Below are 17,128 nucleotides of genomic sequence, written 5' to 3'. Positions count from 1 at the left end.
TTAAATTTTCTAAAAATTATTGGTCCAATTTTAAGGATATACGATATCGAAAAGTTTAAAGTCAAAATAAATAAACAAAACAAATTATAGAAACAACACTTGATGCTAACACATTATCTAGAAATCTACCCCAACACTAGATTCATAAGATTTCTCCCTCCGATCTGTTTCAATTTGTTTATCTTACTTCTCTTGTTAATTTATTATTAAAAAATGTCTCTTGATATAAATACACATTATAAGTTAGGATTTAGGAGAAGAACACGTTAACGAATTTAGGAGGAGGACACGTCAAAAATATGAGTTTTTTTTATGTAAAATTTCAAATGATAATTTTTTATATATAAAATATAAATTTATGAAGCAAATTTTATATTTAAAAAAAATGAAATCACATACCAGAAATTAGAATCCTATCTTTTATGTGAATTATATTTTGAATTTGAAAAGTCCTTACGAAAGTGATGGAAATCTTTGTTGTAGACATAGCCGTCTGAAAGAAAAGATGATTTTTATTTTATTTTTATGTTTAGAATATATGAAAATTCAACAAGTACATTCAATTGTTTCTATATGTTATTTTTAGTTTTTAGTGGAATACATGAATAATCTATTAAATATATAATTAAATTTTATTTGGATATTTTAATTATGACATATTTTAATTGATTATCTAAAAACATGAGAAAGTATTCCTATTATATTTCTAAAGGGGTATTTGTCTGTAATTATTTTGTTTTTATGGGGTATGGACTTAGTTTTCTCATGAAAAAAGGAAAAGTAAGCTCATGCTCCATAAAAGCAAAATAATTACCGATAAATACTCATTTACAATTAATACCCCCAAAGTATGAGATTCACAACCAAGATACCGTCGCAGTATCAATATACTAACATAGTATAATTGAAATTGCTTCAGTCCTTAACGATACCACAACAGTATAACTCTATACTGTCATGGTATCATTGATGTCTATTTCAACCCTTCAGTTACATCTCCATTAAACCATCATATACTGGCATGGTATCATAAAGGTTTTCCTAATTCATTCGATATTACATGAATGATGCTACGATAGTATATTTGTATATTATCATGATATTGAAAATCCTTAATGAGACACTTTTAAAATTCTCAATGATACCATAACAATATATTGATACCTTATCGGTATCATATAGGATTGAGCTCTTTTTTCTAAGAAATAAAAATAAAATAATTAAGAGAAAATTATTAAAATTACAATCTTATTTATTTAACTAATTAGTAAATATATTCTTTGTGATACTCCATCGGTATGTTGATATCATATCGGTATCATATAGGACTGAGCTTAATCCTCTGTGATACTCCATCGATATATTGATGATCTATCGGTATCATGTAGTGACGAATTTAAAAATAATTAAAGGGGGTACAGGGGTAATTATTTGGGCCTAATGGATACTGGAAGAAATTATTTTGGAGTGGTAAATAATTTATTTAAAGAGTCCATTTTGTGTAGTTTTACCTTTTTTTATGTATATTATTGTGCATTACTAACGTCTGTTTGATTGAGTTTTTGATTAGTTTAGATGAATCCCCAAAAGAGATTATTTCATTTAATAATTTTTCAATCACTGCAATTGACTAGGTTGATTTTGGTTCAGGCTAAAATGGTGTTTTAGGATTAGTAGAGGTCTTAAATTTTAAATTCTATCATGCTTTCATCAAACATTTTCATTAAAACGCTAAGGCAAGTTTTGATCTCTAATGTAAAAGTTAAACGTTTTAGCTCTTATTAAATATGTATAAAATTAAACTCTTTCAAAACTTAAAGTTTTAATAGTTAATAAAGGCATCAAGAATATACTTCAAACAAAAAGAAAATCAGCCATAAAAATGTTTAAATTCGTTGGTAATCATGTTTGCGATTTTCTCGAAATGCCTAGCCCCTTCTTTGAAAACCATTTGAACCCTTACCCAGATTCGTGATTATAAAGTAAAGGTATTTTTTTTTACTACATTTAAAATGGTATCTTAATTTCTCTAAATGTTAAGTAGCGATTCTTTTTTTTTATTTTTTCAAAAAAAGTTATGAAAGTTTTGATTAAGTTTTAAAAGGTGGTAACAGAGTGGCGACTCTTTACTTTTAGGGTAAATTACCCTTTTACACATATTCACCTAATATATTTACTTTTATTCCCATATACATCAAAAAAATTCCAAATTCCCTCTTTTTCCTTTCTCTATCTATACCTCACTGATACATCCGCCTCTTCTTTCATCCTTGCCCTAATTTGCTCTATTTAATTTGTTATTCTTCAACTGCTAATCAATTCCAAGGTTCCAAATAAGGTATATTTCAATCTTCCCTTATATGGAATTTTACTTCATCCTCATTCAATCTGATTTCTCCTAAAATTTATATATTTTGATTTTTTCTGAAAATCTTTGAAAAATCTTCTAAATTTTTATCATTTGCTTTCTTCTGTAAATCTTTCTATTTTTGTTTCTCATACCTTCAATGATACATATGGAATCCGTTCATGGTCTCAAACAGTCCAATAAAAATCAACGAATTCTTGTTTCTCCTGGTTCTGATTCGTCTTGGGAAGGTTACGACGAAGTTAGATCCAAACATCGTAACGATCCAGCAGTGATGAATAAGCTACGTGAGAAATTGAAGTCGAAAGCTACAGTTAAACATGCACCCAAAGAAATAGACAACAAGATTGAAGGGGTTACAACATGCCCTAATCTCCCAAAGGTATGTGTTCAATTAAGTTTTTGTTTTAGAATGAAAATTTTGTGAAGGTTTTAATGATTCTGATACATATCATTTATGTATCAGATACATAATGTCTTTTTAAAAGGAATTTTTTTTGGAGATTTTCTATTTCTGATACATCATGTTTAAGTGTCAGTTTCTGTTGTTTTAATTTTTAATGATTCTGATACATATACATTTATGTATCAGATACATAATGTCTTTTTCAAATGTAATTTTTTGGAGATTTACTATTTCTGATACATCATGTTTAAGTGTCATTTTATGTTGTTTCAAGTTTTAATGAAGCTGATACATATCATTTATGTATCAGATACATAATGTTTTTTCAAATGCAATTATTTGAGATTTACTAATTCTGATACATTATGTTTAAGTCTCAATTTCTGTTATTTCAAGTTTAATGATTCTGATACATCTACATTTATGTATCAGATACATAATGTCTGTTTCAAATGCAATTTTTTGAGAATTACTATTTCTGATACATCATCTTTAAGTCTCAGTATTTGTTATTTCAAGTTTTAATGATTCTGATACATATACATTTATGTATCAGATACATAATATTTTTTCAAATGCAATTTTTTGGAGATTTACCATTTCTGATACTTCATGTGTAAGTGTCATTTTTTGATGTTTCAAGTTTTAATGATTTTGATACTTCTACATTTATGTATCAGAATATAATATATAACTGTTTCTGATACATCTTCTGTATGTATCAGAATCTCATCTCATGGATCAGATATTTTAATGCATATGATACATCGTATTTATGTATAAAGTTCAAGTTGTATTTAACCATTTTCATACCAATGCAGGGAATGAAATACGTCATCAAGAAGATCCCGTCCCACCCATTGAGATTCGGAACGGCATATAGGGCTAATTTTCTTGATGATTTTGAATCATCAATAGGTGAAGAAGGTATAAAGTTATTTAGGATGGAATTTCTATTCCAAATACTGGACTACATGCCGAATTCTTCAGTTCAAGATATGCCACACTATTGTGGAATTTTGGTTGTCGAAAGGCCAATGATGGTTATGTTAGCGATACCGAAGATTCTAAAAAATCTAAGAGAGATTTCATATCTTCTAGTCAAGGAGAACCGATGGACGTCGAGTAGTTTTTTTTTTGAATTTTGTATTAGAAGAATGTACAATTACCAGACTTTTAAGTTTTTCTCATGTATGAAACTCTCATATAAGATGAAAGTTTATATATCATATTATCAAGCATCAAACTTGACTGCTTCTTGATTCTGATACATACTATTAATGTATCATATTCTAATGTATAAAACTTGACTGCTTCTGATACATATTGTTAATGTATCATATTCTAATGTATAAAACTTGACTGCTTCTGATACATACTGTTAATGTATCATATTCTAATTTATCAAACTTGATTGTTTCTGATACATACTGTTAATGTATCAGATTCTAATTTATCAAACTTGAATTCTTCTGATATTGTATATGTATCAGCATCTCATGTATCAAGATTTAGTGATTCTGATACATCTTATTTATGTATCAGAATCTCATTTATCAGCTTTAATGAATCTGATTCATCTTGATTATATATCAGATTATCATGTATCAATATTTAATGTTTCTGATACATCTTGTCTATGTATCAACACCTCACGTATCAACCTTTAATGTGTCTGATACATCTTGTTTATGTATTAAAATTCTCATGTATCAAAATATAATGATTCTGATACATCATGTTTATGTATCAGATTCTGATACATCTCATGATTCTGATTGAATTTTTTTTCCGCACTGATGCTCTGTTTTTAGAATTTTCCTTGATCTTCATAACTATTTTGTTCTTAAAAGGATTCTTTACCTTATTTAGCACTTTAATTGATTGAAACAATCAATCATAACTTAAATTACGTTACTATCCATAAATAACTCACAAGCATTAATTATTTTACACCCAAAAACTGATGTATCAGGAAGGTGAGTAATGTATCAGAAATTTGAAAAAAAAAAGGGAAATCGGGTAATTTAAGAAAAATGAGGGATACATTGTAATTGAGCTTTTTCACTATGGGATTTAGGTAAAGTTTACTTACTTTTATTTGTTAAAATAAATTTTCAAGTTATGAAAATTTTGATCAAGTTCAAAAACGATCGTAACAATATACTATTATCATCTAAAAATAATATAAAATCATGTCACAAGTTTGAAAAATAAATCATTCTCTAAAATTTGACGGAACTCCAGAAATTTGATAGATGAGGCTAACAATGAATTCATTATTTGCAAAAAAAAAAAAAAAAAAAAAAAACACAAACAAGAAAACACACAAACAAAACATAAGATACACACTACTAAAAAAGTACAAATTCTAACGAACATTTAGTCAAAAATCCCATATATACTAGTAGTATTTTGACAGCAACGTTCATCAGAAATTCGCATTTTTTTATTCTGACATATATAAAATAAAAAACGCTAAAGCTAAAGAACGACAATAATTCAAACATAAAAAACACATAACTAATTAAAAACACACACGAATTCTCAACGAAACCCATTGAAAATGGTATCTCGTTGAAGATATATCCGACAAATGTTCTGTCAGAAATCCCATATATACTAGCGGTACTCTAACAAGAATCCGAAAATTCACATTTAGGATATCAAATACCACAATAAGCCTTGAAAGCATCAGCAGGAGCTCCATAACCAGCTTGTGAAGCAACATACTTAAATAGATCAAGCATTTCATATGACTTGAAAAGTAAAGGGTGTTCTTCATCCACAAGTTCTTTTGGGGCCTTTATGAAATGACCTGGTTTTGCTAATGAAAATAATTGAATGGAGAATCTATCACTTTCTCCAGACATTGCTACCCTGTGGAGGGGAGAATGCAATCGACCATTTGTCCATGCCTGTATAAATTCACTCACATCGTCAGTATATAAAACACAAATACATTTATTTTACGATTAAAAGTACCTATTTTTCCCTTAGAAAAGAATTTTCAGCTCGCACATTTTAGATGAATTTTTTCAGAAATAGGTGAATTTCTAGTAGCGATCCAATCCGTTGCATTATTACAACTACGTACATATAGTATGTACATTTTTGTGGAAAATTGTATAGTTATATTAAGTAGACATTTGGATATAAATTTGGCTAAAATCTGATAAAAAGAGTTTTGAAGTTGAGAAATGATATTTGAATGCATTTCTGTAGAAAAAGGGTTGAATGTTTATTTCTAATCGACTTTTCAAACTTGAAAAACTCGTCTCCAAAAACTAAACAAAAAAAGTCATTTCAATGTATAATCAAATAATATTTTTGAAAATAGTTTTATAAGGAGGGAGAGAAACGAACAAAGGTTCCTACAAATATAAAGATTCATTTTCAATTTTGCATGAAGGAATTAAATATGGGTGTGGTTCCAACCTATGTTACTCAGACTCATCCAAAAATATCATGGATGTGTGTCAGATTTTTTAAAATTTACTTCTTGAAGGATCCTACATAGATAGGACAATATTTTTGAAAAGTCGAGCAACATAAGTTTCAAAAAAATATCAAGATTTATTTTCAATTTTGCATAATATTGCTTGAAATCTTCGAAAATCCCGCCAAGAGTATCAGATCCTCCAAAATCTATATTTTTGGAAGGATCCAATATAGGTGCGGAAATATATTTTTTTAGAGTCCAGCAACATAGACTCCTTCAAATATCAAGATTAATTTTCACTTTTGCATGAGAGTATTAAGTATGTTGTTCCAATAAACTATGTTGCTTAGACTATTTAAAAATATTATTTAATGTGTCAGATACTTCAAAAGTATGCATTTTGAAGAATAATCTGTTTTGTCTCTCTTTTCTTTTCGGATTTCGAGGATGAGCTAACACAAGTGGGACAACATTTATATCAAGATTCATTTTCCATTTTGCATGAAAATACTAAACATGTAGTTCCAATAAACTGTGTTGTTTGAATCCTTCAAAATTATTATTCAATGTGTCAAATCCTTCAATAAAATGCATTTTGGAGAATAATTCAACACAGAGTGGGATAATATTTTTTAGAGATTTGAGAAACATATGCTCCACCAAATATCAAGATTCATTCTCAGTTTTGCATGAAAATATTAGATATATAGTTCCAATAATAACCTATCTTGCTTGGACTCTTCAAAAATACTATTCAGTGTGTTCATATCCTTCAAAAATATGCATTTTGAAGAATAATCTAACATGAGTGAGATAATATTTTTTGAGAGTCGAGCAACATAGGCTCCAACCAAAAGCAAGATTCATTTTCAATTTTGCATTAAGAAATTAAATATGTAGTTCCAATTATAATCTATGTTGCTTGAACTCTTCAACAATATTATTCAGTGCGTTCAAATATTTGAAAAATATGTATTTTTGAAGAATAATCCAACACAAGTGCGCTAATATTTTTGGAGAGTCAAGCAACATAAGCTTCAACCAACATCAAGATTCATTTCAATTTTACTTCATGAAATTAAAAAAGTAAAATTAAAAATGTATGTTCCGATAGATATCGCTCGGATATATTCTACACATATACTGTACGGTGTACGTCGGATTCGTTAAAAGCTATTTTTCAAAAAAAAAATTAATAAGATATGACAATATTTTTAAAAAAATTCAAACACCACAGGTTCCAAAAAAGTAATAACACTAAAAAGTAAGTAACACTTACTTTGAAGGAATCACCAGACAAAACAGCATAAGAATTTGGTGAAATATTGACATCAATCCACTCTCCGTTTTTGTTGATTTGCAATCCATTGACTTGATTTTGTGATATAAAAGTCAAGAAGTTACCATCTGTATGATCACCCAATCTAGCAGGTTTATTATTTTCATCTCCACTAACAATTGGTGATCCCTTATAATGTGTAAATCTAAATAGGACAAAATTGGGATCCAACAATTCATCAATATGATTTTCTAATCCCAAATTCTCCAAAATCATCCTCTTCAACATTTCATCCAATTCCACAAGTGGATTTGAGTAAGATTTTACCAAATTGCTGCAAAAATTAATTCACATATAATGTTAGTATAAACATATAAAGAAGGTTGAACATACTTAGAAACTTCTGAAATTGACATGACTTTTTCTCTTAAACATTATAACTAAGTCTTGAAAAAAAATAATTTAAATTGGATAAGGGAAAGGGAAGGAAAATTGAACTCTCATCTATCAGATCATAAATTTATGTACCAAATATTTTAATATCGTTACATTCGATAGTTTTGTTTTTGTTTCAAAAGTGTGATGAAGAATAAATTCGAGAAAGACTTATTTTCAGTCTATTTAGTTTTTCTTTTTTATTGAATTTTCATATTTTAAATGACAAAATAATGATTATCTATTTTTCTAAAAATAAAAGAATATAAAAATCAATATTCAATCAAACTATTAAAAGTTCAAATAGTTATTAGGAAATTCCTAGCCTTGTATTTTTTTGAACATTTCCTCTAACTTAAAATTTGTATTTTTTATTTTTTTGACAATCAACTAAAATTATAAAGTGTATAAATACAATTATGAATGATGTGATGATAACTAATTAAAAAAGAACTTGTGATATTCAAATGCAAAATAATAATTTTAAAATAAATTATAGGTAAAAAAGATAAAAAGAAGTAATTTCAGCAAAAATATAAATGAAAAAAATTCTATTTTCTAAACCCCACCTACCTTGTTTCTTCCCTCCCTCTTAAACCCATAATTTCTTCTCTTCCTTTTTTCTTTCTTTTTATTTCTGATTGTTGAAGCTTCGAGTTTCTGTTGATCAATTTAAATTATAGATCATCTCTATAAATAGGTAACTTAACTAGATAATGTTAATACAATTTTACACAAATTTGTCTTTTTTAAAAATAAAATAAAATTAATTCACAAAATATTTTGCGTGTTTATACGTGAAATTCAAGGAAAGGACGTGTGAGATCCGGGAAAACGTAGGTGAGATGCCCATAATCCAACTTATTTTATCCTTAATAAAAGGATCAAGGATTGACTGAGATCACACTCTTTTAACCTTATTATTGTTGAAATCTATATTCTATAAATCACATTCAAATACTTAAAAAAACTTTCAGCACCCGTAATTTATAAAGTATAGATAAACTAACCTATCCTGTTTTCATTTCTTGAATCCGTGATATTTATATATGTTATTGCAATTTGTATTAAAAAATTATTTAGAACAAAAAAATTTGTAAAATAATATTTCTGAAGAATAAAATTTTCGTAACTTTTGTAGAAATAATAAATAAAATTTCTAGCAAATTTTCAAAATAAGAAATTAAAATTTGTAATAAAAATAGAATCTGTAAGAAAAAATAGAAACAATATTGACAAAAAAAAATGGTGTCTACTAAATAAATTATTTCTGTCAAGTACTCGAGGTTAATGGAATATATCCTCCCAAAATAGAACGATTTTACTCAATGGTGTATCAGTACCTAAAACCACGGTGTCAACGAACCATTACACTAAAAATACAAGATTTAATAGTAGAAGAAAAGATCCAGAAATTCTTTTTGTTGAAAAATGAAAGAAAATTCCTCTATTTATAGAGGATATAGAGGACAAATGATAGTATGAACATGTCACAATCTTTTAAAAAAGTCATAATCTTTCAGAAAAATCACTCACTCTTCAGAAAAGTCACAACTCTTTATTTTTCATTTCACACCTTTTAAGTCACACAAAATAACTTTACTATTATTGAAATCTGTAATCTATAAATCACACAAAAATAAATATACCATTGCTTCAAGGCTCTAATCATGCACAAATTAATATTTATTTATTTTAAAAAAAAAAGTATACATACCAGAAATCAGGATTACCACGAGGCCAAAAGATATTAGAAAAAGTGTCAACACTTAGAGGATTAAGCAAATCAGGAATACACAAACTCTCATACAATGGCATGTGTGGAATCATCCCCATGTAACCATGTAATGGTTTTTCTGAAAAATTTTCCAATTTGGTTTTTAAAGAAAATTCAAATAGTTCTTTTGAAATACTAAACATTCCCTCTCTAATTTTATTTGAAATTTTATCATATATTGCTTCAAAACAACCATATTCTTTTAAAGCTTCAAAAACTTGAATTTTTGTGGATTCCCATAATGAAGTGTTTGGTTTTAGCTCTTCATTGGAGAAATCTATAGTTGGAATCTTAACTTTGGTAGATGCCATTGATGAATATTTAGAATATGATCAAAGAGAAACAAAGAAAGAAGAAGATTTCTTCAAACTTACTTTTAGAAAGAGGAAATTGATGGTACACATATATATAATAATGGGAAATGGATGAGCAAGATTAATTAAGTGAACTATTTGAGATATTTTTTCATTATTCAACTAAGTGAATTATTTAAAGTTTACGAAAATTGTAGGGATTTTTTTAAAAAACTTTACTATTTTATACTTTTTAGGCAAATAGTTTTAAAATACTAAAAAAATTATCTATAAAAATTGTACTTTATCTATAGTTGGGATATCATACAATTAGTACTTATCTCCAAACACTCTCAAATTTACGTTGGAATATAAATTTCATCATTTAAATTTGAGAAATTATATTTGATTAGAAATTATTTTGTATATTTATTTAATATAATATATTTTTTAATACAACCCTAAAATTTTGAGTTAAAAACTACTCTTATCAGATTTGAATGAACCCATTTATATATATACTCCCTCCGTTTCTATTTACTTATCAAATATTTTTTAATTTGATTTTCTTTTTTACTTATCAATTTTGAAAAATCAAGAAAAGATAATTTGTTTCTTTCTATTATACCTCAATTTATTTTAATGACTCTGAGGATCATTTTCGATAATTAGCTAGTATATGTTTGCTTGTCCACATAATTTTCCCACTTTATTATTACTGAAATCCGTAATCTATAAATCACACAAAAATAGATGCACCATTGCTCTAAGACTCTAATCAGTGCACAAATTAAATTTAAACATAATGATAAAAAAAAAAAAAAAAGTTGTGATGTCCTTATTAGTCGGTAAGCACATGATGTTGTACATTATTTTGCAAAAGTTGTACTTCACTACGGACTATTTCTAACTAATCTAATATAAGTATTAAGAAGGGGAAAAGTGAAAAAAGGAGAAGGAAAATAGACATACTATTTGTTATAATTTATTTATCTAATTTTAATTTTAAATAAAAATGATTTTTAAATTTAATAAATTTTAAATAAAATATATAATTAAAATGTTATTTAATCTTATAAATATATTGAAAAAAGATATTTTTAAGCGGATAATTAAAAAAAATAGTTTTTGATTGTTATAATTAAATGTTATTTTATAAAATATATAATATAATATAATACGAAAAATCAATCAAAAAATATAATTATTATAGTAAAATATTATAATAAAAGATGAATATTATAAAAATATCTGATCGTATATGAAAGCGACATGTACTCAAAAGATAGATTAGTGATTTGAAATTCATAAGTTTGAGGATTTTTTTTTAAATTGCTTAATTTTAAATTTATAATTTACATATTAGAAAATTTTTTAAAGATAAATAAAAACTTTGAACCAAAATTACGAAATAAAATAAAACTACCCTTGCATGTACCATGCAAAACGTGTATAGCACCTTCTAACACGTGTTTGTTGATTAGCTAATATTTGAAAAGTGTCCAGTTTTGGTTTTTTTCAATTTTTTAATAAAAAAATGCCAACTTCTTGAGAAACACAAAGTCCATTTCTTGTTTATTGTTTAATAATATTTTTTTTTATTTTGGAATCATTTAATAAAATTCAGGCGAAATTTGTGGTGCAATCACAGTTTTAGCCCCTTATTTATTAGTTCCTTTATTTCATATTAATTGAATTTTTAAGGTAATAAATAGTTATTAATAAAAGTATTTAAGAACAAAATTTGAATCATATTTTTCTCTATTATTCTTTTATTTAATCAACCTCATAAAAATGATTAAATGTGAAATCATAAATACAAATAGTTTCTTATTGAAGTATAACTTTGTAAGTAGTATAGTTTAACTCCTAGAAAATTGCAAAACTTCATTAATGCAAAGGGTAAAAATGAAAAAAGATTCAAGTATTTCTCTTAAACTGTGAACAATTCAACTATTTTCAACAATGAAAAAACTCTAGAAATTCAAATAATATGGAATAGATGTAATATGATATAAGAATTTCATATTTTTTTCAACTTATTTCACTTGTTATATGATTAAATATTAATATAATTAGAAAATACCTTAAAATATTAATAAAAACTTCTAAAATTTGACTTTCCAAAAATGAATCGTGACAAATAAAACTAATTAAGAAAAATATTATTTAGTATTTTGGAATCTAATTAAAGGGATCGGAATAAGCTTTTTTCCATCAACATACTTGAATATTTTTGAAATGATGAATTTTATTTGCTGAGTTGTATTGCATTTTTTGGTCTATGATCTTTTTTAATGGGTCATATATTGCCCGTGTTTTTTTTTAATTATTTTTTAACAATGAATGTATTTATATAACTTTATAAATTTAATGAATACTTAGGCCTTATTTGTTTCCATTAAGTTTTGAACATTTGAATTTGAATAAGATTTGAATATTAAAATTTAGATGTCTAGATCTGAACACACACCTAAATATTAAGATATGGTTTATAGATTTGAATACTGAATAATTAAAATTATTTATTTTTATTAACTGAATGTGCATATGAAATTAAATATCATATTAATAAAATATTATAAAAATTTCATTTCAACAAAAAAAATTACCTTTTGATAAAATATAATATTTTAAATGTTAACGATTCTTCATCTGCCTTTGTGTAACAATAAACCCATGAGAGGTTTCTATAGCTATTTTAACATTATTCCATGAGTTTGACTTCAAACTACTTCCAAGTCTCCCGTTTAAAGATATTTCTTGAATACAAGTTTCTAAAAAGCCTTATCTATCCCTAAATTCTTCCAAATCACTCTTGAACTTTCACCAGATTATTCCATAATTGAAATATAAAATATAATAAATATAACATATGAACAGATGCAACAAAAAATAACTAAACAAAGAATCGAGATGATTAAAAAGATCAAAAAGGAAGGGAAAAAATCTTCATATTTAGAATATAGAAGAAAAACTAATCTAGTTGTAGTATGTCATGGTATTTTTTTCTTTTTACTACTCTCTGATTCACATATATTAAGAGATTAAAATACAATAACAATAATAATAATATATTTAGTATAATCTCACAAGTGGGTTTGATCATACCAGCGAATTTGTCACGATCTGAATCTAGGTGTGATGACACTAGTCTTATCCCACCAGAACAAGTCAGTCTAAACCCAACAATTATAAGAGATATTGCAAAAATACTACATTTATTAAATAAATAAAAGCGAAAGTTTTAAATAATCTCAAATAACTCCCAAAAACTGATTGTCACGTGTACAAACAAGCCACTAATAAATATGAAATGAAAGATAATACAAGTCTCAAATGTCTTTGTATCTCAAATAGAACAAAACATAAAGTAATAAGGGATAAGAGAGATTGTCGGACGTCAATCAACTACTTTTCTAAGTCACCTCAAAGCCTCAGAGAATAATAGATATCTCAAACTCACCGTTTGGCCTTAGAATCTACACAAGTGTAGAAGCAAGAAGTGAGAACCGACCAACACAGTACTCAGCAAGTCAACTAACAAAACTAAGCAAATCTAAAAATACAAGAACTTGTTCTCCTTTCAACCGAACCTCCATAACTACAATCAGCACAGAAAATCAACCCAACCTAACTTTTACAATGCACAGATCAAATATGTTCCAAAGACACAGTTAAGTCATCAGAATAAAGAAATCATAAGTATCACACAAATCAACCACAAGAGTCAATACCCACAAATAAGTATGTAAGGATGCTTATTCACAATCAATAATCGAACATTAATCACATTCACCGGCAATGACCTCGACATCACACTCTCGCCAAAAATGACATCGACATCACACTCTCGTCGGCAATGACCTTGGCATCACATTCTCACTGAAAATGACCTCGGCATCATACTAGCACCGAAAAAGACCTCGGCATCACACTCTCACCAAAAATGTGTCACGACCTCCATCCGTTGTGAGTAACACCCACAATACTTATTCCAGTGGGAAAACCATTTTTACAGCCCACCCTATCAACTTAAGAAATAATTAGTAAAACCTTGCAGAAGTAGAAATATAACCAGAGAATAATACTGAGTTCCCATAAACTCAGTCAACAATGTTAATAACAATGAAACACGAAAGTAAACACACCCTAGGAACTGAAAGTAATCCGTACCAAAACTCTTACCAGTGTCATTGTAAGAAAAGGGGAACACTCCCCAAACAGAAGTCAAAATACAAAAAAAACATGTCTAGAATTTTAGTCCTGTAAAAAGGACTAAAATAAAGAAGAGTCCATGGCAGCTTGAAATAAATACCTCACCCTTAAGCTCTGAATAAGCTTCTACTCTTCTAACCGAAGTCTCTCCATAGCCGACTGAATATGTCTTGTACTCAACAAAATTCAGAGCAAGAATAATATCAGTACACAAAAATAATGTTGTACTGGTAGGATCACTCGATTAGCTAGTAAGCGGATCATAGACAAATAAATTTAAACACGATAGGCATATACATATACCGAATAAGCCAACCACATCTCAATATCATAGCTCAATATCTTTCACATGCTATAATTTCACGCAAAGGTCCTCTTGAGAGGACCTACAAACAATCAACTTTATGTCGGAATGTGACATCCGATCCAAGTACATGTCAGAACGTGACATCCGATCAAATATGTGTCAGAACATGACACTCGATCCTAATACGTGTCGAAATATGACACTCGATCCCAAGATATCACAATCACAAGAACATTCAATGCTTACAACATTTATACCACCAAAAATAGATTCATCACAATAACAGGCCAGTAAGTGATCATTTCAAATATAATCTAGCATGTTTTCCTATCCATATACATACATGTATATAATAAAATAATTTAACAAGTATATGAAACATATACAGGAAACTAGATCATCACCTATCTTAAATTCAAGCTTTCAGAATCTTACAATGCAATAGCCTTCCCTTTGCGGGTTCGTTCTTCTCGTTCTTGGTCTAGAAACATTAAATACATATTAAGGACCAATACAATGGACTAACTATCAAGAAATACAACACAATTTCATTCCCTAGGCCAAACCCATGATCTTAATCTTACCCTAGGGCTATTTTTCACCATAGATTTTTAATTCAAACCCTCCCTCAATGATTATCACCCATACTTCTAGTTTCTAAGAATCAAAGTATGAATCTAGGGAGTAAAAACCTTACCTTAGGCGTGGAAAATCAATGAAAATCGCCCTAGGTCGACTCTTGGAGTTTTAGAAACTGTTTCTTGCAGAAAAGATCATTTCTGATCTTTTTCACGATTTAAGTTGCGACTGTCCCGCTCTGGTGGGAAAAATCTAGCTCTGCAGGATATGTGGAAATAGTGAGCTCGGAGTTTGTGCTTCAAGACCCCATTTCACAACACACCCTCTTTCAAAGACATATTAAAATATGCTCCTCACACAAAGTTCGATTTCGAGAGTTTTACTCACCCAAATGCGATTCTGCAAAGCCGTAAATACTCTGTATCGCCTTGTCTATCATCCTATCTAATCAAATTATAAATTTGACCTCCCATCGTTATCGTGATCACCATAGATTTCACCTGACTCAGAATTCATCCAAGTTTGGCCTAGGCTCAAATTTTCCGAAGTTACTATCCGAAATTTTCGGGCCTAAAATCCATCCCCATTGGCCTATCCCTAACGATGGGAGTAGGTCGTTACAAAATGACCTCGGTATCACACTCGCACCGAAAATGACCTCAGTATTGTATATTAGATATACATTGTAGGTATATATATTATAACATAAGTGTATATATACTAATAGATAGTATATTTTGAGTATATTAGATATACATTGTAAGTATATATAATGTAACTATATCACTATAATAGATAGTATAATGTTAGTATACTTGATATACATGGTACGTATATGTAGTATAATGTAAGTATATACATACTAATAGATAGTATATTGTGAGTATATAGTGAGTATATTATTATAATATATAGTATATTATGAGTATATCAGATATACATTGTAAGTGTATATAATATATAAGATAAGTATATTATTATAATAGATAGTATATTGTGAGTATATTAGATATACATTGTAAGTATATATAATGTAAGTATATCACTATAATAGATAGTATATTGTGAGTATATTTGATGTACGTTGTAAGTATACAACAACAACAAACCCAGTATAATCCCACCATGTGGGGTCTGGGAAGGGTAGAGTGTACGCAGACTCAACCCCCACCTTGAAAGGTAGGGCGGATGTTTTCGAAAGACCCTCGACTCAAGAGATAAAAACAAGATAAAAGGTCAGATAGGGACAAGCATATCGAAAACAAGATGAAAACAAGGAATAACAAAAGTGAGAAAGTCATGGTAGAATAGTACGTAAGAAAGAGGCATTAACTACTATAAATAAATAAGATAATCAAAGTACAACGGCCCTACACCTATAAACAGTAATACAATACAGAAATCAAATGGCAATAAACAACGAGCAAAACTACAACTACTATGGTGTAAGGGTAAGTCACATAACCTTTTATCCTAATATGAGTCCTCCACACAGGAAATTATAGTGCGCTAATGCGCTTACTATAATATAAGTATATACATACTAATAGATAGTATATTGTGAGTATATTACATATACATTGTAAGTATATATAATGTAAGTATATCTAGTATATTGTGAGTATATTGAGTCGAGTGTCTCTCGGAAATAGTCATCCTACCTTGGTAGGAGTAAGGTCTGCATACAATTTACCCTCCCCATACCTCACGTTGTGAGATTTCACTGGGTTGTTGTTGTTGTAGTTATATTAGATGTACATTGTAAGTATATATATATATATATATATATATATATATATATATATATATATATATATATATATTATAATATACGTATATTTATACTAATAGATAGTATATTATGAATATATAGTGAGTATATTACTATAATAGATAGTATATTGTGAGTATATCAGATATACATTGTAAGTGTATATAATATATAAGATAAGTATATTATTATAATAGATAGTATATTGTGAGTATATTAGATATACATTGTAAGTATATATAATGTAAGTATA

At 27.8% G+C, this 17,128-nt stretch overlaps 2 protein-coding genes across 2 annotated transcripts; one reads left to right on the top strand and one right to left on the bottom strand.

Moving 5' to 3' along the window:
• Positions 1-2,467: 2,467 nt before the first annotated feature.
• On the top strand, positions 2,468-4,359 carry LOC129884400 (uncharacterized). Its single transcript, XM_055958705.1, has 3 exons — positions 2,468-2,750; positions 3,596-3,822; positions 4,320-4,359. Exons 1-3 carry the CDS (start codon positions 2,508-2,510, stop codon positions 4,357-4,359), a joined length of 510 nt encoding a protein of 169 aa, XP_055814680.1. The 5' UTR covers positions 2,468-2,507.
• Positions 4,360-5,419: 1,060 nt separating this feature from the next.
• On the bottom strand, positions 5,420-10,073 carry LOC129885165 (probable 2-oxoglutarate-dependent dioxygenase AOP1). Its single transcript, XM_055959365.1, has 3 exons — positions 9,648-10,073; positions 7,496-7,829; positions 5,420-5,692 (listed from the first exon to the last, which is right to left on the bottom strand). Exons 1-3 carry the CDS (start codon positions 10,016-10,018, stop codon positions 5,441-5,443), a joined length of 957 nt encoding a protein of 318 aa, XP_055815340.1. The 5' UTR covers positions 10,019-10,073; the 3' UTR covers positions 5,420-5,440.
• Between the last annotated feature and the right edge of the window lie 7,055 nt (positions 10,074-17,128).

This window comes from Solanum dulcamara, chromosome 4 (assembly GCF_947179165.1).
Source record: "Solanum dulcamara chromosome 4, daSolDulc1.2, whole genome shotgun sequence".
NCBI classification, from domain to species: domain Eukaryota; kingdom Viridiplantae; phylum Streptophyta; class Magnoliopsida; order Solanales; family Solanaceae; genus Solanum; species Solanum dulcamara.
The sequence above is the reverse complement of the archived record's forward strand: the minus strand, read 5'-3'. Positions and strand labels throughout refer to the sequence as shown.

Coding starts and splice junctions, on each gene's coding strand:
- LOC129884400 (XM_055958705.1), top strand. CDS start 2,508: ATGATACATATGGAATCCGTTCATGGTCTCAAACAGTCCAATAAAAAT. Junction 2,751..3,595: donor CATGCCCTAATCTCCCAAAG/GTATGTGTTCAA, acceptor ATACCAATGCAG/GGAATGAAATACGTCATCAA. Junction 3,823..4,319: donor GAAAGGCCAATGATGGTTAT/GTTAGCGATACC, acceptor TTTATGTATCAG/AATCTCATTTATCAGCTTTA.
- LOC129885165 (XM_055959365.1), bottom strand. CDS start 10,018: ATGGCATCTACCAAAGTTAAGATTCCAACTATAGATTTCTCCAATGAA. Junction 7,830..9,647: donor CGTGGTAATCCTGATTTCTG/GTATGTATACTT, acceptor TAATTTTTGCAG/CAATTTGGTAAAATCTTACT. Junction 5,693..7,495: donor TGTCTGGTGATTCCTTCAAA/GTAAGTGTTACT, acceptor GAATTTATACAG/GCATGGACAAATGGTCGATT.